At 47.3% G+C, this 23631-nt stretch overlaps 1 protein-coding gene across 1 annotated transcript in view; it reads right to left on the bottom strand.

Moving 5' to 3' along the window:
* The window catches only part of KREMEN1 (kringle containing transmembrane protein 1), a 49331-nt gene extending 33944 nt beyond the window's left edge, over positions 1-15387 (bottom strand). The window contains exon 1 of the mRNA XM_032471702.1: positions 15053-15387. Within this exon, the coding sequence (XP_032327593.1) occupies positions 15053-15149 (97 nt within the window). The 5' untranslated portion in view covers positions 15150-15387. The remainder of the gene's footprint in view (positions 1-15052) is intronic.
* Positions 15388-23631: the final 8244 nt, after the last annotated feature.

Below are 23631 nucleotides of genomic sequence, written 5' to 3' on the forward strand. Positions count from 1 at the left end.
ACCGAGCTCTCCCCTACAGTCTGAAAGGCTACACAGACACTTGGATTTAATAAGACCATCGGATACAGCAATGCTTTGGAATCCCAATCACACAAGTCTGGGAATGACTCACATTCCCTGGTAATGAAGAACAGTCCTCCCCAAGCTGTTTGAGATAGAGGTGCCACAAAGCAGTCAACAGGAGGGAGCAGGGGCTGAGCTGGCATCTTCTCTTGCTTCTTTTTTGAAATTCCTTCCCACAGGGCACATTCAACGTGGTCTCGGGTCCATTTCATAAAATGACAAAATCCTTGCAGGTGCAACAATGTGTGTCTAGAATCTGCCTCTCGGACTTTCGGGGGATGGGAACTGAGGCTGCCAGGACTTCCCCACACATATTGCACGCATTAAATTCACAGAGGTTCATGAGAAAGGCACGGTACAAAAAGCAATTTTTAAAAATTAGCTTAGTTGGAACTGACAGATAGAAGCACTTCAAACACTTCTTTAAGATGTATCACTAGGAACCTGACAATCTGGGGGAGTTACACTGACATTCTCAGCTTTGTTTCTTTCCTTCCCCTGGCATGTGCTGACCTATAACTTCCAGTGTGAAGGACTCTCAGTGCTGTCTCTTGCTGCAGTCCGTGTGCCTCCCCCATCCTAAGCATGTGCACAACACAGCACATTTATATTCTGGAAGATACTTCTTTCAATATTTAAAATTTGTCCACAGACCATCTCTCTTCCTGCACCCCGTTTCTCCCACTCTCTAGGCCCTGTGTTTTGTCTAGAATAGCATGGTTTTAGGGGCAGCCCCAGTAACCTGGAATCCCCGGCTGCACAGGACACCCCGGTAATTTATTGTGTTTGGTGTGACATTCATTGTTATGTTACGATCAGTACAACTCATCATGTCCCAAGTCGACCAAGCCCTCCACCAAGAGTCTGCACAAATAAAAAAGCTCAAACGTAATTAAAGGAGGCAACTCAGTATAGCATAAAATACACTGAACTAGGAGGCTAAACCCCAGCTTCTCGTCTTGGACCTGCTGCTGACCAGCTATGTGACCCTGGACGAATCACCACCATCTGCATCACCACTAATGCTTCCATAGTGCATTAGTGTTGAGCTCTGTTCTAAGTGCTTTACAAATATCAACTCACCGCCAACCCAGTGTGGAGGTCCCTTAATACTCCCCATTTTACTGATGAGATGACTGGGGCACTCAATCACACCCTATACTGCCTCCGACAGAACCCCCTTGGCATCATCCTTGCTTTCCCACACTCTTCCTCACCCCCTTGCTGCTTATCAGGAAGTCCAGTTGACTTTCTTAAGATATGTTCCCTGAAAGCGCCCTCTGCTCTCCACCTTGGGTGCCGCCATGGTAGTCCCATTCACCATCGGAGGACAATACAGTCTTGTTCAGGTCTCATAGCTTCCACTTTTGTGCTCCTGCAACCCACCCTGCACATCGGGCTCCAAGTTCCCAGGAAAACGTGAGCACTGGCGAGAAAACCCAGAGCCTTCATCCTTGTCTGCAAAGCCCCCATGATGTGGCCAAGGCCCTCCCTCCACCGCACCTGAGCTCTTCCCCTAGTCACTTGCTGTGCTCCAGCCACACTGTTCTGCTTTTAATTCTGTAAACACACCATGCTATTTCCTGCCTGAGCTCTTCCCCTAATACCTCCCATCACAGACTCAACAGTACCTCCTCCAAAAACCCTTCCCCACCACCCATCTCCACTCCTCTTTTTATGCCCTTCATTTGTTTGCTTCATAGCACTTATTACCATTAGGAATACATACAATCTGCTAGAGAGAGAGAGAAAAAGGAGGACGGACCGTGCGTGAGTGTGTATGCGCGCGCACGCACGTGTGTGCCACACCAGAGCCCCACCCAACCCCAGGGTTAGCCTGGGACCTGGCAACCTCTATTTCTAAGTAAGTTGCCCAGGTGATGATTCTGGGAACATCAAGTCAGTCTTTGCCAATTGCTCGAATTTTCATTGCTATGTGTTAATACATCCTTTTCTCCAATCAAAAGTGGTTGAAGAGTGGCTTGGGGGTGAGAAGTGCAGGCCAACCAATGGAAAGCCTTAGCTACAGACAGGAACCTGCAGGGCGGTGTGGTCAATGTTCCCAGAGGCTCAGATGACTTGGTTTGTAACACGACATAATGTGGCAGCCATCCTCGCAAGTGCCAGTCCTCATGAATGGGATGAGGTGGCATCTGAGAGAGGGAATGTTCTGGAAAGAGCAGGCTTGTTTGTTTTAGTCTGTTTCTCCCAGACCCAGTCTTGTTCTCAGCTAGACTAGGGAAACTGAGTCAGTGCACCAGATTTTACAACTTTTTTTTTTTAAATAGACTTGCCCATGTCAATTGAGGGGAAAAGCAAGAAAAACAAACCTGAGAGTTCTGGATTGAAGTCACATGTGCATCTTGATTTCATCAGAATATGGGGGTGTATACTAGGTAATGAGGACCCCTGCCTCCCCTGTTTCCCACTGCTATGAAACTGATATACGCTCTGGCTAAGTAAGGAGGGGCTTAGACCAATAAAAAAATAAACTATTACACAGCTGGCTGCATATGTATATATTCAGTGAAAGAGAATGAGCAAAGGTGACAGACCGAATGTCTAGGATATTATTAATTAATTCATTCAACAAATATTTATTCAATCCTTACTATGTGTCCAGCACTGTCCACAGCACTGGGACTGCAGCGGTGAACACTCTGCATTCACAGAGCTCACATGCTAACAGGGGATTCACGCTTATAATAAACCAATCAAAATTAACATTAGACAGCGAGAAGTGCTACCAGGGAAAACGGCGTAAGGGGAAGGAGATCGAATGGCGGGGGTCCTCTTGTGAGGAGGTGGGGCAGGAAAGGCCCGGAGGGGAGGAGACATCTGCGCAGAGATGTGGAGGAAGGGAGACACAAACGTAAATGACATGGGAAGAGAGCTGGGGCAGAGGGCACTGCTGACGCACACCCTGCCAGCAGCGCTGTGCTGGGGGGCTTGGGGAACTGGCAACTCCTCTGATGTGACTGGAGTGGGGTGAGTACGCAGGGCCGGGGTGGGTGGTGGGTAGGAAATGAAGAGGAGGTGGAGGTAGGCCTGCCCAGGTTGTGTAAGGTCCTGAGGGTCTTGTACACTAGATTGTGGCTTTTCTTCTAAGTGTGAGAAGAAGCCATTGGAGGTCTTTGAGCAGCGAGAGGACGTGATCTGACTTATATTTTGGTAGAACTGTAGCTGCTGGATGGAGGAGAGCTGTAGAGAGACAGCCAAGAATTCAGCAGGGAGACCAGATAGGTGACCACTGCAGAAGGATGAGCTAGAAAGGAGGACGGCCTGGGCCAGGCTGGTAGCTGAAGGGTAGGGAGAAGCAGCAGGATTCTGGATACATTTTGAAGGTAGAATCAAAAGCATTTGCTGGGGGTCTGAATCCAGGGTCCGAGAGAAAGAGAGTCAGTATGACACCGAGGAGGTGGGCCTGAGCAGCTGGGTGAGCAGTGATGCCATTTACTACCATGCGGAGGACCCGAGGGGGACAGAGTGTCTTGGGATGGAATGAAGGGTTTGGTTTGGGACAGGAAAATTGGGTGGAGATACAGAGTAAGCAGATGGCTACGTGAGCCTGGAGTTGAGGAAAGCAGCCAAAGCGAGATGGAGAAGTGTGGGGGCAACGGCACTTGTGTGCAGAGAGAACAGGGTTACTGCGCGTGGAGAGAGACGACATCCGGGGCTCAGCCCTGGGGCCCTGCCACATTTCAGGCTTGGGAAGACGAGGGCCCAGCGGTGATGACTGGGAAAGTGCGGCCTGGGAGGTGGCAGAAGAATTAAGAAAGTGTGTGGGTCTCGGAAGTAAAGGGAGAAGGTGTTTGGAGAAGGAAGGAATGATGAATTGTGAGAAGTGCTGCTTTATCTCCTCCCTGTCTCCTCTAGCTGGAACCCATGCCATTCATCTGTTGGACCCTACCTCGCCATCAGAAAATTCCAAATCTTTCGTCTTGGAAATTGAATAAAAACAGCCCTTAAGGTAAGACACAAGCCTGACAAAAATTCAGCAAATACAGCAGAAAAATTCCTTAATAAAAATTTCCAAGGCTGGCATCAAAGCACTCAGGATTAATTCTAGCTTTCTAAGCTAGAGAGTCCTTATCTTTTTCTCCATCACCAAAATCCTCCCAAGTATGGTGTATGGTATGTATTGTTAAAAGTTGGAGATGCTAATTTCTTTGAAATTCTCTTGAGATAAGTGGAATCACATTAGGGTATACAAATCCTCAGGTGAGACTCTTTTAGCAAATGGTTTTGTGCAGACCAGCCGTTTTCTGTAGGACCTGCTATTGCATGAAGGCCTGGAGGTCATCCCTGTGCTAGTAAGATCTGAGGGCAAAGACTGGCTGGGTTAAAGCTCACTACCCGCCGTCGCTAAGAACAGCAAGCTGGAGTTTTCGCTCTACACCTATTATTGTTCATTATGCTTGGAATTTAAGACAGGTTGGTATAAAGAAAAGACTGACTTGATGGCACATATATCCTAAACTTTGATATGTACCCCTCAAATCCCATAGGCTCTTGCATATTCACATGCTGTATGTAAAATTGTTTACATTTCAATTAATTTAAAGGCATGACCTATAGAGCTGGAAACATTCCCAGTTACACTTTCCACGTAATTGCCAATGTCAGTCTACCTAGTGATTTAATGGGCAAAAGTTTAGCAGTTTATGAATTGCACCCACTGGTATGGAGCGGTGCAGCCTGGACCTCGTAAAGGGACGGTGGTTATAGAGCAGTGAAAGAGGCATGGACCTGCACTGACGTGGCTGCCTGACAGCAGCAGGTAGCATGACCTCTGCGTCGGGGCGGGAGGAGCACTCCCCGCCCTGCTCTGGCTCTGACTTGGCCACTCTGTGCTGCCTTTGTGCACATAACATCCTTTTCACAACTCAAGTTTCTTTATCTCTGACATGAGGGGGGTTGGCTAGATCAGGAGTCCTAATCATTTAGATATACACAGATTCTCTTGGAGAATCAGTTGAAAGATAGGGACCCCAGTCAACACACACATACACCCACAAACACACAGAGAAATTTATAGCACTGAGGTCTAAGGGTTATAAAATAGTTTAAATCAAATACTTTTCTCAGTACTGTTTAGCAGGGAAAAAATCTAGCAACAGTGCGGTACAGCATGTGTGGTGCACATGTTAGGGGCTGGAGTCAGACCACAGCTTTGGGGCTTACAGGCCATAGGCACTCAGTAAACCTCTCTGAGCCTCAGTTTCTTCACTGGTAAAATGAGGGATTTGATCATCAACACTCAGGGCAAGTGGAAGAATTGGAGGATCTGCAAGTAAAATGCCTAGCACCCAGAAGGCACCCAATAAATTATTATGTAACTGTAAAGTCTGAAAAATAATCAAACTTTACTATAAATTTGGAAGTATTATAACTATCAAGATCCTGTAGTCTATTCTGGTCCATAACAGCACTTAGCTATAAAAGGCAATAGAACATGAGCAGATGGGCACATGATCCTACCACAACTCTGCTGTCAGTTATCAAGCTGCCATCAGGATAGGAAAAAATATATATAGTTTGAACCCTATGTTGAATCCCAGCATTCAGTGAATAACAGGTAAGGAAAAAAAGGTATAATGGAGCAAATATATTTTTCTTAATCAAAATTTCAACTGTGAAGGTGATGAAACACATCTTTGTTTATAGATGATACTGAAATCACATATTCAATATTTGTACTTATTATAAGTGAGAAAAATGCTAAGAGTCCCAGGCAATTTAACTCTGACAGGTTACACATGCACTGCATTTTTAAAGTTCATGCTTAAAACTGTAACCAGGTATTCTTTTAAAATAATTAAAACTTGACATATATGAGATATGTCTTTTAGATCTTCCTTTCCATTCATGGAAACAGTATCCTTAAAAACAGCAACAGAAGAAAAAGCCAGACCTCTCAAAGTTATTGTAACCAAAGAATTCATACTTTTGGAAGGGGACCTGAGGTCTCCTATTTGAATCTCCAGTTTTTTCATCTTATTAACAGATAAAATAATTAATTAAAAGACTAGTCCAAGAAAAACTGAACCTATAGTAAGCAATGGACTAGAGGTTTAAATTCAGAAGACCCATGAAAACACTTCAGAGAGGGGTTCTTGTTATTCATTATATAAAACTTTGAGAAGGCAGAGCTGATCCAGAGTGCAGTGCAGCTTGGGTACCACTCTTACCATCTGGCTCTCACCTTGAATATGCTCCCCCTCTGCCCAGGCCGGACCCTTGGGAAAGCATGCTGGGGCTATCCCTGTGAAGCACATGTGTTTTTTTTGCCAGGAAGAGTCACTATGAACATATATGCAGTGGTGCTTGAGGAATTTATGTTTATCATCTAGGGTATTATAAACAATAATAATCATCGAATTGAAGTCCAAGAGATAGTTTTTAAGAAAAAATAATGACCATTAGCCTGTCAACATCCAGCTCTACAACAAACACAGAGAGATTAGGCCAAGCCTCAGCTGCAGCGTGGACTCACTCGCTCGGAAGTCACCAGCTCAGCAGAACTCTAAGGAAAGTGCTTCATTAATCGACCATGCACTTTGCTGCCAGTCCTGACAGAACACGTCCTGTCACAGTGTGGTGATGGTACTTGTCTCAGCACAACATTTGAATATGAATGGATGTACTTTAGATATTTATTTATAAGCATCCTCTTCAATCTTGAAATAAGATTTCACACTAGAAGGAATTTTCACATAAGGAAATGGGAAGCATGAGAGGTTTTGAAGCTCAAAGTCCAGGGCTCTGATGGATAGTAACGCAGTGCATTGTAAGTCAGCTCTGAAGCAAAACACAAAACAAAAGATGGAGAACTATTTGAAGGCTCAGGGTCTAGAAGAGATAGCACTATACTCCTGTGGAAACCAGGGGCTCTAAAACAGGTCCCACGGTGAGTGCCTGCTGCCACCGCTCCTGTGAGACCTGACGGCCTTGAACTGTAAATGTTCAAGAAGCACTTGGCCCTGCTTCCACTAGCCCATGAGTTTCCTGAGTGTCTCACTTGTCTTTGTATTCTCAGCCACTACAGACCACACAGAACGTGCCTGGCAAATGTTTGTCGAATGAGGGAAACAGGTGTGTGGGGAGCTAAGGGCGGAAAATACCCATGACAGACCTAATCAGAGCGCCCTGGTTTCCTCACCAACTTGTGCCTCTAGGCTAGCAATCATGCCCTACCTAGCAATGACCTAAGACAAGTTCCAGAAAAGTTTATGTAAGTCAAGTATTTGAAAATCAAATACTTGCTATATAAACCAGAGGAACACTATTTAAAGGAAATTGATGGTAAAGCTATTTGTAATAGGGAATAAGCAACCCCCTTTGTAATGAATACACGTGTTTATAGCCTGAGTTGGCGTTCAGCAGGCAACCCCTGGCTCAGTCTACCCTTGTCTCACCATCACTTGAGCAACACTATTTCACCCTGTCTGAAGCTCTCGATCAGACTAAAAGGAGATAAAATAAACTGAAATAATCCAGCTTCTGGACAAGTTTCACCAATATTGCCTATGCTCTATTTTTAATTTCAGATGGCAAGAAAGTTCCCCAATAATGGAGTTCTGGAGGGCAGCCAACACTTCATGGAAGCCAGGCTCTGGGCTCTTCAGCTTCCCTTGGCCAACATGGAATGGGCAAATAACACAACAGTTCTTGAGTGGGGAGCTGACTGCCAGGTAGACAGCACATCTCCAGGGCACATCTTTAAAGCAAAACTTGAGGCAACCAAGTTGTAGTCTTCTATGAATTGGCACAGGGACGAGTCCTAGTCGGAGATGCTGGGCATACAGTAAGCATTTGATAAGTGTTTGTTAGTTGCTCCAAGATAAAAATATGACTCAAGGGACAAGTTTCAGAAGTTCTGGCCACAGGGACAGTTTGAGGCAGAAGGCAAGACTCAGTGTAGCGCTAACTTCTAAACAAGAACACACACTGCTGTCATCTCTGGTCACCCAGAACAGTAAGGGCAGATGGTGGCCAACAGATTGATTTGTTATTCAAAGGTTTAAAGTTTCATAGATCCAGAGTCTGATTGCCAAATGAAAGTACAAGATGCCCAGTTAAATCTGAAATTTAGACAAGCAACAAATGATTTTTTAAAGATAAATATTGCATGAGACTAATATGAAAAAAATTATTGTTTATCTGAAATTCAAATGTAATTGAATGTCCTGAATTTAATCTAGCAATCTTACTTTAGAGGGAGCAGAAACATACTGTGACCCACAGATCTCCTTACTCAGTTTGATTTCTGAAACACTATTCACAGAAACGCTAAAGGAGTTTAGATGTGGATAATGAAGATTCCACTTTCCTAAGTGTGAAAAAAAGGTGTCGATCAGAGCTGCGTACTCCTAGGCCACAGTGAAGGGCAGGACATGAGAACAATATAATCAGGACAGGGTTTCTCAATCTCAGCAGTACTGACGATTTGGGTTGGATAGTTCTGTGAAGGGCTGTCCTGTGCATTCCAGGATGTTTAGCAGCAACCCCGGCCCCTACCTGCTAGATGCCGGTAGCACACCCCTCCCCACCCTAAGCAGTGACAAGCAAAAATGTATCTAGATATTGCCAAATGTCCCCCAGGGGCAAAAAATCTCCTCCAGTTGAAACCACTGAATTAGAAGGAATGGTCAAATAAACAGAAACTGTCATATCCATTAACCAGTGGTCACATAACAAAAGATTCTTCTCAAGGGAGAAATTTGCAGCTCGCCCAGGCCATCAAGCCCACAACAAGGATGAGAGGACTGGTCATTTCAGCTAAGACAATCAGAAACCTTTTGTCTGCCAGAAGCACCGGAGAAGAATCTTTGGTGAGCCACGCCAGCGAAGCTCTGCATGGCACTGCACACATCACAGCAAGCAGGGCGTCGCACCCGGCCTTTGAAGACGTTCCTTTTAAGTGAACCTCCCTTCCAACTAAACTTTTTCCAAATCTCTTCCTGCCATTTGGAAGTTGAGTGATTCTCAGCTGAAAAAGCCTGTATATACGAGGTGCAGATGGCAGCAGTTACGGCCCTCACCAGATGCTGCAGTCTCTAATTTGATTGAAAGGATATAATTAGACAACAGAAACACTTTAATGAAAGAGCAAAACATGGAGGGAGGGAAGGATTGAAGGCCCTTAACTGATGCCAAAACACCCACCAGTAATAGAGGCTTTGAGTCTGGGGAAAAGGAAGGGGAAAGCCCCTTAAAAGGACAGTCCCCATCCTGTTTATTCCCCCATAGACGTAGAAATAGGGATTTTATTATTGTAGATTTCCACTGTATTTTATGTGGGAACAATCTGATTAAAACCAGAAGAAGTCTTCGGAAGAACATCAAAGAAAAACAAATATGGCTTCTGTGGTCATTATTAAAAATATTTTTTACCAGTCCAATAATTTTCTTTGAAGATGAATTTTTATAGATTGAACAGCAGCAAGTAATTTACATACTGGGAGGACAAACCCTACTGTTCTAGAAGAGAACTACTTGGCTGCCATGTTTTCCTCCGACTTCAGGACACCAAGGAACATGGAAACCCATCTAACATATCTGTTTGGAAGACATAAAGAAACCATGCATAGTTAGTCCTATGTGCCAATGCTGCAACCGTTCTGAATCATCTTTAAAAGATGCCGTCTTTATTATTTCCTAGCATTTAAACTTTGAGTGTCAGTATACTGCTCTGGTTCTAACCAAGAACCTAACTAAGCTGAAAGAAATCCAGCCCTCAAAGTCTGAAGTTGCTAATGTGGTGTGACACTGGGGTTTGGAAGCCTCCTCAGCCCACTAGAAGCAGGGCCTCGCCCTCGTGGTAAACTGAACAATAAAAGTTTAATGCTTTGGCTACTTGCCAGGGATTAAACCAGTGGCAAGAGAAACTAGAAGCCGGGCCCAGCAGAGGAGCAGCCCCTAGAGGGTACTATTGTAACTGGGAGGGAGAGAGGAAACCTTGTGTGTGCAATGAACTAAAATCTTTTTTCTGTAGAGTACTTCCTAGCCCCCAACTATGTTCCTCTTCAAACTGGTGCAAGTCCAGGCTAGGGAGGTGTTTACCTAGAAAGAGGATTAAAAGGCGGGTGGGGGAAGATTTCCCTAGACGGGGAGAAGACAAGTTTCTGAACAGTGGCTGTTTTTGAGGAGTATGGCCACCCTGTGACATTTTTACAACAGCCTCTTTCCTTTCCCTGTTCCATTCGAATCCAGGATAATGTCTCAGAGGTGAGGTCTGGGGAAGAAGCACTGCCACCTTGAGAGGAAGACAATGAAGACAACAGAGAGAGGGCAAAAAACAGGGTGACCTCGGGCTCCTCTCCTAGACTGAGACTTCCAGGTTCCAGCTGGATTCTCAAGGTCAAACTGAGTATGGAAGGATCTCAGTCGCCCTTCTCAACCTTTCAGGGGCTGCGCCGCCAGCCAGCCAGAAACTAACCTGCCAGGTGACATTAGGGGCTTGAGGAGACCTCACCTCAAAACCTGCACAGGTAGTTCTCTGAGGGACACACTCACTTCCTCCTCCGTTGTCTTTATTCAGGAGGCGGAAATTCAGGCACAAGCTGCAGACCCAAACTTCCGGCCTCTCTCAAGTGTTTTGCATTAACTGTTCCACAGCACAAACACAATCCACTTGGTATGTTTGAATGTTTCATTTGTTTTTCCAAAAATGCTTTAATTAAAACAAAATAATCACCCATGCTAAGCATATTGTTGTTTTTTAAAGGCCATTTTAAAAATGACAACAGAACCATGGAAATAAAATTCAACTGTTTAGGGAAGATAGAAATTTGTTTTCTTCTCCCAGCCTGCTGTGGGGGTTTTCTTTTGTGTGTGTGTGTGTGTGTGTGTGTTTTTAACGTCTCAGGGCTGGTGCCACCTGCTGCCTGGGCTTTCCTCTGAGAAACAAATCTCTCAACAGTTTGATCCAAGCAACATCTGCATAGCTGAAAAAACCACGGACTGGTTCTGAGGCAGGCACTACTTTCCTTATGTAGTGCACACTGAACTGTACTGAATTTCTTTTTAAAGTGTTTTTTCAAGTCTTATTAAAGATCCAATTTTATGTGCATGAACTGCCCCCCATATGTATCTTTTTAAAAATTTGTGGTAAAATACACATAACATTTACCATTTTACCATTTCTCCCATATGTCTCTTAAAGTTAGTTAATAGTAAAAGGTAAAAGGTTCATTCATTCACCAAAATCAAGCCTCCCTGTCACCCTTCCAGACCAGTGAAGAAATCAATACATATGGACTTAGAGCAGGACTTGGGCAAGCCCAGCCTGTGGGCCGACTCTGGCCCACTGCCCGTTTTGTACGGCCCATGAGCTAAAAATGTTTTTTAAACTGTTAAATGACTAAAGATAACTAAAAGAACAATATTTTGTGACACATTAAAAATTACAGGAAATTCAAATATCAGTCAGTGTCCATGTAAGTTTTATTGGAAACCAGCCACACCCTTTCATTTACATTTTGTCTAGGGCTGTTTCTGCCTTAGAAAGTCAGAGTTGAGTAATTGCAACATACAGTACATGGCCCACAAGGCCCAAATTTATTGTCTAGCCCTTTACAAAAAATGTTTGTTAACACCTGACCTACAGCCTCAGATGGCATTACAGACTCAAAAATTCTAAACTAAAGATGGTATAGTGCCCATCACCAAAACCCCCTAATCTGTATATGGTGAAGCCTTTTAAAGCAAAATATTTTACCTTCATTATTTATCCCTGTTGGCCAAATATGCTAACTCATAAGTGAGTGTATCAATAATATCTATATTCAGTGCACCAACTTGCTGTTTAATAGCTTTGAGATTTAAATGTCTCTTTGCCGTATCTCGAACACTTAAATAGCTTTGTCTAGTGGCTAAAACAAATTTTCACAAAAAAAGATCAGAGTTCTTTGATACCAGGTCAGTTTTGACCATTTTGTTTTTCGTAAAAGTCTCAAAGCACAAAAGCAACCGGTATGCACTTTGGTTGCCTCCACTCCTCTCAGCCCTTGTGCTGTACACAGGGAACTCTGTTAACATTAAGGAAGCCCCAGAGAGGGACAGGGCTCTGTACAATATGAAGCTTTCACTGTTAACTGAACTCACTGGTTTTATGACAAGATAAACCGGCCAGTAGGACAAATTCTAGATAAGAAGTCGGAGAATAAGCAACAACTACAAAAGGCCGTTCACAGCGAACATAACCCGAGTTGAAAAGCTCTGTTAATGCACATCTGATAGCCGCTAAAAGCAGTGAAACACCCAAGCAGGTATTTGCCTTAGGCGGAAAACTCGGAGCTGAAGTCCACCCAGCCTTCTCTGCTCTTCCTACCTCTCGGCTGTCCCCTGCAGGTCAGTAAATTCCAGACGGGAATCCGCTTCGGAAAGCCCATTAGCCCCCGTGGCCCTGGCTGCCCTCGTTCTTGAAAAGGGAGTCTAAATTCCACCACTAACCTCCACCTACCTTCTTATCAGTTATGAAGGAAGGGAGAGAATCTCAAAGAATGAAGAGAAGGGAGATCATCTGGGGTTGGCTACACACTGTAATTAGAAGTAGCATTGATGGGGAATGAGCTAACTGTTTTTATAAAGCCAGCATTCAAAAAATGCAAACCACCAGTAATTTAAATATTACAAAATTGTGCAGAATATAAGTATTGAAATAATTTTTTCCATCCACAAAATTTTAGAGAAAATTACAGTATCAAAAAATATGAAATGGCAAGTTTGGCATCTCCTCAGAGGAAAACGTGTTTTTTATTGGAAAGGATTTTTAAAAACTAGTGGGCAGGCTCTAGACAGGATATGATCCTGAAGACCATGTGGCATCTCCTTAAAACTGCTTCTGGAACTAAATAGGAAAAAAATCACAAAGGCAGTGATGTACCAGGATGGTAGGGAAAAAAGCTGGTGAGGCTCATTGAATTGGGAACTTGGGCCACTTACCATAAATCATTTCACAATGGTTATTTATTTGTCTCTACCCCCGGACTCCCGAATAAAAGCACACCAAGGTTTGCAGTTCAACCTACTTAAGAACTGACCCTTCCTAGCAAAGCAAAGGTGTCTGAGGAGGGGACACCACCTTCTAACAAGCATAAGCACAGAGCTGGCCCACTTCACACTTTTCAGAGCTATTACTCTGCCCTTTCCAGGAGAGGAACCAGTTTATTTCCACCCATACCTCTCTCTCGCTGTAGAGGACATTAAATCCTGACCACACAGATGGCAAAGTGGAGCTAAGGGGTTACTAGGTTACAGTTATGTTGACATATCCTGGCTCTAAGAAAGTTCCTCCTTCATTCCTCACATACGGGAAACATTAGAAGTGATCAAACTTTTGCAGAAGTTTCTGCAGAAGTCCCACAGAAGGCTGCTGATCACTCAAAAACCACTTCTTGACCGTAAGGTTTACAACACCTGGAGACACCCCTTCTGCTGATCTAAAGCCAAGCTTTGCCTTTAATAAAAATTAATCAGAATGGAAGCTCACAGCATTCCCAGGGCAAATGAGGTGTCCAGCACTTGGTAAACTGTGAAGCTCTATAAAAAGTATTATTAAAATGTTTAGTGACTGTCTTCCCTGTGTAGGTGTGTTACCTGCAGTATATCACTTAACTGTCATAACACCCTGCTAGGTCACTATCATCATCCCTCCTTTACAGATGAGGAAACTGAGGCTCAGAGCTGAAGGCACAGCCCAAAGTCACACAGTAAGTCCCAACACTAAATCCTATCTTTATCACTAATCCAAACTGGTAAGTAAACAAAACAACTCTTGAGATTTCTTTCTACAGCAAAATCCTGTCTTTCCAACGTCACAGTTTACGACTTTGGGTTAGGAACCCAGAGGCCAGTTTCCTTACTAGGGCAAACCTGTAACGCACTCTTCCCGTCCCTTCCACTAATGCCCAATTCTGAACACCTGTGGGACCTGCAGAGAAATGTAACTGGGCCAGACAATGCCCTCTTCCTTGCTTTTCAACTTAGGGAGTTTCGCTGCAAGGAAGGGTGTGCGGGGAAGCTAAGCAAAACCCCAGCTTCCATTCCAGTCTAGGGCCCCACCTCGGGAAGACCTGGCCTTGACCTCGGCCTAGGGGGCGGGTGACCCTGCTCAAAGTGTGTAGCTACCCGGGAAACCGGGCTCTGCACTGCACTCTCAGGATAAGCACCCCAAGCTCTGTAGGGGAGAAGTCTCCCATCACCCTGTCTTTCTTCCTCTCTCCACGCTGGACCGGCACCCGAGTCATGGGGAAGTTCAAAGCGGCCCTGGGCGGAGGGAGGGGACTTTCGGGCTGGGAAGAGCGGGTCGTCTCGGGACCCGGACCTGCCTCTTGCAGGGCAGGCAGGTCAACCTGACTACTCACGAGGCAGAAATTACAGTGTGAGGCGAGCGGGTGCAGCCGGGACCCCAGCAGACGGGCGCCAGCTCTCGTCGCCTCCGCACCCGCTCCAGAGCCTCTGGCGCGGGGGTCCACGGGCGCGGGTGGGAGAGGGCACTGGGGGCGCGGGGGCGTCCTTGTGGGGCTTGCGGGGGGGCCGGGCCCAGAGTGTCGCTGAGGGGTTTGGGGAGGGGGTAGCGTCTAGGGCCGAGGTGGGGGGCGACCCAGCCCGAGGTGCGTCGCTGGGAGACTTAGGGACGAAGTCTCAGGAGGTGCTTGGGCAGAGCGGGCGTCCCCGCCCGAGGGCGTCGCTGAGGGACTCGAGCTGGGGGTGCCGGGTCCTGAGACAAGAGGAGACGTCCCCGCCCCAGGGCGTCACTGAGAAGCCGGGCGAAAGGGTCTCTGAGGTACGGAGGCAGAGAGGGCGCCGGCCTGGGGGCGTCGCCGAGGGGCCTGCGGGAGTCCCGGGCCCTGAGGTGGGGACCGCCCCCGCCCGAGGGGCGTCGCTGCGGGGCTGGAGAAGAAGTCCCAGAAAGTAGAGGCGAGGGGGTTGGGCGCCCCGCGCGGGCTCCGCGCACCGCGGGCGCTGGGGGTCCCTCACTCACCGGGTCCGGGGCCGAGGCCGGGGCTGGGCGCGGGCCGGGCCGCCAGCGTGAGCGCGGCGGCGGAGAGCAGAGCGAGGCGGGCGGCGGGCGGCGCCATGGGCGGTCAGTGCGGGGCCCCGGGGCGCGGCCCGGGGGAGAGGGGGCAGCGCAGGGAGCTGGGGGCGGCCATGGGAGCGGGACGCTGGGCTCGAGCGTGGCCCCGCCCCGGCTGCCCGGCCGCCCCGCCCCGGCCCGCCTTCCCCAGCGCCGCCACCGCCCCGGCCGCCTGGGGCCCGCCCGGCTCCGCCGTGAGGCCCGAGGGGAGGAGCCGACTGCGCTCGCCCGCTCCGCCCACGCCTGCCACTCACGCGCCAGTCCCCGCCCACACCCCTTCACCTGGGCCCGCCCACCCACGGAGGGCATCCCGGGTACGTTCAAGGGGCGGGACCAGCAGGTGAGGGGTGGGGTCTAGAGCCCCGCCTCCGAGTCCAAGAGTAGGTTTGGCCCGGTTGGACCGGGCCGGGCGCCCAGTGACCCCTGCTCCACCCTCACTCGGGTCGTGACCCACACCGCGGGCTCATCCGCAACCGTAATAATCATAACAGCAGTTTGCAAACCGCTTTTCGCAGCTTGGCTCATCGTCGTGATTTATGTAAGGGTGCTCTGCAGTCAGCCTATCCGGGTTCATATCCTCCTTGATCACCTGCAAGATTTTAGGCAGATTTAAAGGAAAAAGTAGCTCTCTTCAATTTCCCTGTCTGTTTAATGCGGGCGTTGATAGCAATTACTCCCAAAGCAGTTGTACTAAACGAGACAGTGTGTAAACTTACGCACACACAGATTGGGATATGTTAAGTTCCTTTCACCACCCCAGTTCTTGCAGCCACGAGGGAGGCAGCATACTGAGGCCTGGTTCCGAATCCTACCGCACATTCTTTGTCAACTGGGGCATGTTTTCTGCTTTGTCAGAGCCTGTCATCTGCAAAATAAGAATAATAAAAGGCCTTCACAAGATTAGATAAGATGGAAGCGAGTAAAGCGCCCGACACTGAGAAATTCCAGAAGTGGATGGTCAATGATGCTTTCTTAGAGACTGCGATCCCTGGGCTGGCAGTGCGCGTGCCTCGCTTAAACCCTCGGCCCCCGCTTGGCCGGGGCTTTGCCCATCACTCACCCACAAGGTCTTCCCCGCCCACCCTCGGGGTCTGCCGTGGGCCTCTCTCCTCCCCCGCATTCCTCCAGGCAGAGACTATCCTTCGGCTCCCGCCTAAAGCGCTGCGGTGACGCCCCGCTGGGCATGTCCGGGCGGCTCGGCCGGCGCTTTTAAGTCCCTGGTCCCAGACGTGCAAGTGCGGGCCTGCGCCCGGCGCGGCGGCAACAGCTTCTGCCCTCCTATGCCGACTCGCCGCGCCCTGAACGGGGCTGGGCTGTCCCCGCCCCACGGGCTCCCAGGCCCGCCTTAGGTCCACCAGTCCCTGCGCCCCCTAGCCACCCAGGAGCCGTCCCCTCGCCCAATCTCAAGTCCCCCCACCCCATGCCCCCGCATCCCCCCACCCCAGCTGCTCCCGGAGATGGGCCCCAAAGGCGCAGCTACCTCCCACGAGGCTTCCCAGCGCAGTCCCTCTCCACCCACACGACCCAGCACCGCGGCAAGAATAATCTTGTTCAGTCATTGTTTTCACTGTGTCATTCTCGAACTCAAGAATCCTCTGGGCTCCTTATTGAAGCAGGGGGACACCCCCCCACACTAGGTCCCCGGGGACACACCCTCCACATCCCACCTGGTGTCTTGCTTACCCTCTCTCTTCAGCACCATTTTGGGCCCTTCCCCACTTCCAAAAGCACCTCCTCCAACAGAACCTGGGAATTCTTTACCTCTTAACTTGCACCCTCATGGGCAGGGGCACCTTGAAGAAGAATCAGATGTGAAGATGCAAGTAAAACCATCAGCACAAAGCAAGCGCTCAGTTAAGATTCCTCCATTTAACAAATATTCAGTGAGGAGCCTGCCAAGAGCACCAGCAGAAGAACTCCCACTCTAACGGAGGGGAGAGTCCAGTCAACCAACCTCAAAGTCATGTGAATTTCAGAGAGCAAAAAGTACTACAAAGACAAGGAAATGATGTTGACAGAGAACTGGACTGTTTCAGATAGCACTCTGGGGAGAGGTTTTAGCAAAGCAGGACACAGCTCTCTACAGTTTGCAAAGGCTCTTTCACATCTCATCCTCATTTCAGAGGAGGGACTAAGAAGGGGCAGATAGGGGTTTGACATCAGGTTTATTTGGCCAAATCTGGTGACTTATGCCTAATGGTAGTAGCTTCCACCTGCCTTAATGCCCAGCTGGGTGGGTACGAGCCCCCTTTATTCTGCTCTCTTGGCCTCTGTAACCCGAATGGGTTACAGTGAGAAATGAAAATGTGGGGTCCCTTGTTCAAAATTATTAATAATTTCAAGATGATGACAACAGGGCATTAAACCAAGTCGGGGGCCCTTCTAAGCTTGGGGGCCTAAGTCTCTAACTACACAGGATGCACACCCTTGAAAGCTGGTGTGTACAATAGAACTCAGAACTAGTGTGCAAGCCCCTGCTCCTGCTGGCTGTCCCCAGGCCTCCCTCCTCTTTTCCAGCGCAAAGCCCAGCACAGGTGATGGAAACAGCACACAGAGGCTAAAAATACAGCCGAGCAGGTCTAGGTCAGGGCATGTAGTGGCTCAAGGTCTTTGCTCAGTTATGTGGCCCTGGGCCCTGGCAAGGAGCAGCCTGGGCTATTCATTTCAGTGCTTCACATGCCCCTGTCATTGAGCAGCTTTATTTCATGGAAAGAGTGAGGGCATTGACTATAGCCCCTGAGGCCTCCAGGAAGATGTTGGTGTCTGTCTGTCTGCCTGCTCTCGCTCTGCAGTCAGGTCCTTAAGGGCAGCAGGATGTGCCAAGCAGCTGGGAGATCTCAGCTGGTGGAGTCTGGGTGATTCTGGTATCTTTGACCATTGCCTTTTTTTTAAATGGAGCTACTGGGGATTAAACCCAGGACCTCGTGTATGCTATGCATGCATTCTACCACTGAGCTATACCCTTCCCCTGATCCTGGTGTCTTTGAAACTCCAGTTGGGATGAATTCTGCTCAAAGGGCAGTTGTGTTGTGGAGAGAGCCCTGGATGAGGAGTCTGCAACCTTTTATTGAGGATTTTACTAAACTCTGAGCAGGGTGCAGTGTTTGCCATCACATCTCATGTCTGATGGTAGCCCTCGGAGGGAGGCACCGTTACCACCCACCTCATCCAGAGAGGTTAAACGGCTGGCCCAAGGTGGCGGAGCTGGGTTGGAATCCAGTCAGTGGGACTCCAGGACTCTACTCCTAATTACTGTGGTGAATCGCCTTCTGGGGTTCTAGCAACAAGCGCTTACTGACTGGTCCAAGGCGAGGCAAGAGAGGCATTTGCCTCAGGCACAAGACTCAAGGGGGCCACCCAAATTCAGAAATCAAGAGAAATATATATTTAATCCATTTTAAAATATATTATATTTAATGGAGAGTGTTTTAATGCAATATCTTTTGAAAATCTAAATTCATGATGAACAGAATATCGAAGTTTTAAAAAAAAAGATCTAGATGCTTGGTTTTCCTTTAGCCTCGGGCTTGACTCGGCACAGTTCTGCTACTGCTCCTGTCTCCCAGGTTTCTGGGTCAGGCAACTGGTGATGGAAGAATCAAGGGGAGTAGCGCTTTGCCTGTTCTGAGAGGGGTTGGTGGGGGACACAACAGGCTAGAGGTGTCTGTGTGCATCCAGGTGGCCATGTCAGAGACCGCAGAGCCAGGTGGACCAGGGCAGCAGGAGGGGCAAGGCACTGTTATTTCACATACTTGGCCCAGATAGGTGTGTATCCGGCACATGTGGTCTAAATCACTGGTCCTCTAACTTTGCATCATGGTTCAGGAATCTTTTCAAATTTTCTCATCCAAAGTTTTTCTCTTCTTTCTGAAAACTTCTACATCATGAACCTCAGATATGTTCCCATATGGGTGTGGAAGTTTACTCGCTTGGGTGTGAAAATAAAAACATCTTCTTAGGAAATTAAAAACAATTAAATTCCACTAGAATTTGGGGGTGGGGCATGAAGGAGGAAGGGGAGGATTCATTAGAATTGGCTCAATTTCCTCTTTATTAACTGAGCATCCAGAAAGAGAATAGGAGCTCAGGGAAATTAAAGAGAAGAAAGGTGGTAGTAAAGGAAAAGGAGAAAGAAGAAAGATTACAAGGGCTAAGAATACAGTGAGGAGAGCCTGGATCAGTATTAGAGAAGGGCCGATGTGTTTCCAAATAGAAGCAGTGGTTTAGATACGTCAGGGAGAACGGCTACAAACGATGGGTGGGAAATAAAGGTTATTTAGACAGATCTCAGCAAAATAAAAAAGGTTCATTGAAGAATCAAACTGAGGAACAGGCTTTTCTGCAACACAGAAGCCCTACGGCCTCAACCCTAAGTTCTCCAAATCAAGTGTTGGCACCAACAATGGAAATTCCTGCCATGGCTTCAGGACCCTGGACCAGATAGAGTCTTTCCATCCTGACTTTATAATTCTCAGCAACCTTCAATGGAACAACCTCTGTTAAAGACTAGTTACTTTCCTTAGTGTGTCCTCAGGTACCTACTTCCGCTTCCATCTAACAAAGCATGGGATATTCGGGACAACTGCTGCAACCAGGAGGAAATGTAGGTTCTGCAGATACATCATGTCCTCAAGGTGGACGAATCTGATAAATGTTTAGCGAAAATGGAACATGGGAAGAGAAATGTCAGATATCCAAGTCAGGTCAGAATCGTTCCCAGATTCAAGAGGCTCATTGCTTTCAACAAGGATTGACTGTATAGCACAGGGAACTATATTCAATATCTTGTAAGGTCCTATCATGGAAAAGAATCTGAAAAGTTATGTATGTATAACTGACTCACTTTGCTGCACACCTGAAGTTAACACAGTATTGTAAATCAACTATACTTCAATTAAAAAAAAAAAAAAGACTCTCATTGCTTGACCAGATGGACACATATGAAGGACCTGGGATGAAGTTCATATCAAAGGTTGGGTTATGTCACTCACATGAACAACAGGAATTCCAGAAAGGGTCAGGTGAACAAATGGGCCACAATATTAATAGCAGTAATAAGAAGTTTGTTTCTTGAGCACTAACTCTGTGCCAGGAGCCACACCAAATGCTTCCCATGCATTGTCCCATTTCCTCCTCACAGTGATTCTTGGGTAGGGACTACTATTATCCCCATTTCACAGATGAGGAAAGTAATGTCCAGAGATGTGAATTCACTTGCTCATTGAGAGATGGATCTGGGATGTCAGCTCGGGCAGACCAACTCCTGAGTCCAGAGAAAGTCTCATGACAAGGACAGGACTAGTTGTGGTCTGTGTCCACATGTGGTATGTGGCTGGGGCAACTAGACGTGAGGCAAGGCGCCACAATGAGGGCTCTGAGTGGATGAGGGCAGGGTGGTACAGACCATGGTTGGGTTGAGTCCAGCCTTTGGCAGGTTCCTAGCTTTGGGACCTGGGGCCACAGTCCTGAAGTGCCTCAGTTTCTTTGTCTTTAAAGCAGGGATGGCAACAGTCCCAAACTCATAAGACTGTTGGTGGCATTTCACGTGATGGTGTTTGTAAAGTGTCTAGAACCATGTTTGGATTTCAGTAAGCATTCAATAAATACGGATTTTACTGGAAAAGGAGAAATAGCACAGGCCAAATTACCCTGAGTTAGTTTTAAGGGATGTGAGGGTTACCTACTGGGCCACCGTCAATTGGAGGGAGTGATGTGGAAGGGAGAGAAGGTGGAATTTGATGGAATTGGAAGACTGTGCATCAGCTGCCATCATGAGAACAGCTCTGTGCTAGAAGGAGGGTCTGAGAGCTCCTCAGAGCCTGAGCAGTGCCACTTGGTCATTGAGTAGAAGGCCTGGAAAGCAAATCCATTTGAGTGTCTGGAAAAAGGTGGTGCAGGAAAGCCAACCTCAAGATGCGGAAGGATAGAAGGGAAACAGACGAGCAGCTCCTAGCCCACCTTTCTTGCCCAAAATCTCCCTTCTGTCTCTGTAGCCCAAGAGCCTGGTGGTACTTCTTTGGGATTCACCAGTTTGGGAAGGATGCTTGGCTGCCCAGTCTCCAGACACTTGCAAACCCTTCCCAAAGACAAACCCTTTCCAGCACCCTGCTGTAAAACTGACCCACCTCTTGGGAGGTGAGGCCAGGCCTTGCTGCTGAATGGGTCCCATTGTCCTCCCAAGCGTCTGTGGGTCCAGATGCCGTGGGCCTGGAGGTGGTTCCACCACAGCCTGCGGTGCGGTCTGCTTGCAGACTTTGATTCAGTCCAGGGACCAAAAAAAATCAAACAGGCAACACATGTGATTCCAGGAACTCCTGCCAGACTCCTACTCTGTTTTTCCATCATTTCGCTCCCCGCCCCCTGGGGAAGGAGCCTCCTTTGGCATCCTACACATGAAAAATCAAAACCACCAACAGGACAAGCACCTGATAAGGAGCTAGGCATTGCCCAAGTGTTCCCAGGAAGAGGCGTCTTTGTTCTGGTTTCAAGCCCTTGACACCGCTAACAGCTCTAATTACTGCATTTGCCATGGGATGTAAAATAAAACCGCATTCCAGAAACCATGTAGTCTCTCGGGGAGAGACACTGCAGGAACGTGTTCTTTCATTTCTGGTCCCTAACTTTGGCAGCTATTCTGAGAACTTAACAGTACCTTCTTTATGTTCACGGAGAAGGGCGCTTTCGCACATGTAAGGGTGCATCTCGCTACCTGTATCCACAAATCTGGTCTGCATATTTGACTCTGCTGCGTGCAAAGCATGCTTCTTAAGAATGTCAGGACCTTCAAAATTCACCCAAGCCATTTTGGAGGAAATGAGGACTTTAGAATTTCCTGAGGCTGGAAGCACAAGAAAATAGAATTTCTTCCAACATAATTTAACTATAAAAATCTGATGATGTAACACCTACCCACACCCACATCACAAACCAAAGTGACATCACAAATACTAGAGATAATGGTTCAAAACTGCCTGCATGTGAGCCAAAGTCTAAACAAACAGCAATTTGCCCATACATGACTGAGGCAGAAAAAGACAGGTGATAGAAATACTAAAACAAAACAAAATTTAAAAAGACAATAAACAAAAGAGAAAAAAAGGGAAAAGAAAATACATATTTCTTCCCCCTACTAAGCTAGCTAAAATAAAATTTAAGGCAACTGAAATATGGTAAGGTGATTTCATTTTTTTATAGATGACATTTCTTAGAAAGCTAGGTCTCTTTTAAGTGTGTGATTCTGATCTAGCCAAATTATTCTCTTGTTCTTGGCTGGTCATGGGAAATGGAGACCAGCAACATTTACATTGTGTTTTTGCCTTTAGAGACCCTAGAGTGTATTTCCTTGCTTAGCAGCTTTTCTTGGCTCATGGCAGTCTGGTGAGAAAGTGATCTGGGGGCTTGGCAGGATTTTTACCTTTTGTCATTCCTGGGTTGAGGAATTGCAACAGAGACGAGGAGGGGCTACAGCTCCTATAGGAATCTTGACTGAGCCTGTCTCCCATTCCTTTTCTTAGCTTTCCAGGAGAAAGAAATTGTCTTTAATTCCTTATATATGCTCCCTGACCCTCCCTCTGCTTCCAGCCCGAGCAAGCTATGTTCTTTGAGAGCCTGAATACCACTGTGACCTTGTGAAGTTACCACTGCTTCTTTCTTCCTTGGTACAAAAGGCCTTGATGAACAAGATGTGTAGGAAGATTTCTAAGAGCTGGGTGGAAGGAATGACCTATAAAAAGATGTTAATACTTTTCCTCCAATGTAGACCTTCTAGTCTCTGCTTGAGAATTGGTCTTTTTAAATTCCTTTTTGTTCCCATATAATTCTAGCATCCAATCCATGTGAGACGAGATCCCAGCATCCCCACCTATGGACTCCGGCCGTCTATCTTGCTGAACACGAGGCTTCAGGACTGCTATGTGGACTCGCCAGCCCTCACCAACATCTGGACAACTAGAACATCTGCAAAGCAGAACACTGCTGCCCCTGCACTGGGTACCACCTCTTCTTGGGAAGTTGTAAAGAATCCATTAGTTGCCAGCTCATTCTCCCTGGTTAAACTGGTGCTCAGGCGACAACTGAAGGAGGAATGCTGCCCAATACCACGCAAGTTTGGAGACGCAAAACCCTCGAAGAGATTAAAGCCCAAGGATAGTTCAGTAATGAAAGCCGCCCAGCGGGGCAGGATAATAGAGTCCATCAGTTCCAAGAGCAAGCGGACAATGGGGCAGGGGATGGGCTCACCGAGGTGCAGGAGGCCTGCAGGAGGCGTTAACAAGGTAAGATGATGGCTGGTGGTGGAGAAAATGTGATGGGGTGGGGAGAGGGACAGGCAAGCTAGAGACACTTAATGCTTACGAGATTCAGAAGAGAAGGACGTCCTAAAGGGTGAGGATGGGGGTGGGCGGCTAGAGCGGAGACAGTTCCTGTTTATACTCTGCCTAGTTTGGAAAGGAGGCAAGTGGCTTTCATAAGCAGAGACAAAAGGAACT

The sequence above is a fragment of the Camelus ferus genome, chromosome 32, assembly GCF_009834535.1.
Source record: "Camelus ferus isolate YT-003-E chromosome 32, BCGSAC_Cfer_1.0, whole genome shotgun sequence".
Taxonomy (NCBI): domain Eukaryota; kingdom Metazoa; phylum Chordata; class Mammalia; order Artiodactyla; family Camelidae; genus Camelus; species Camelus ferus.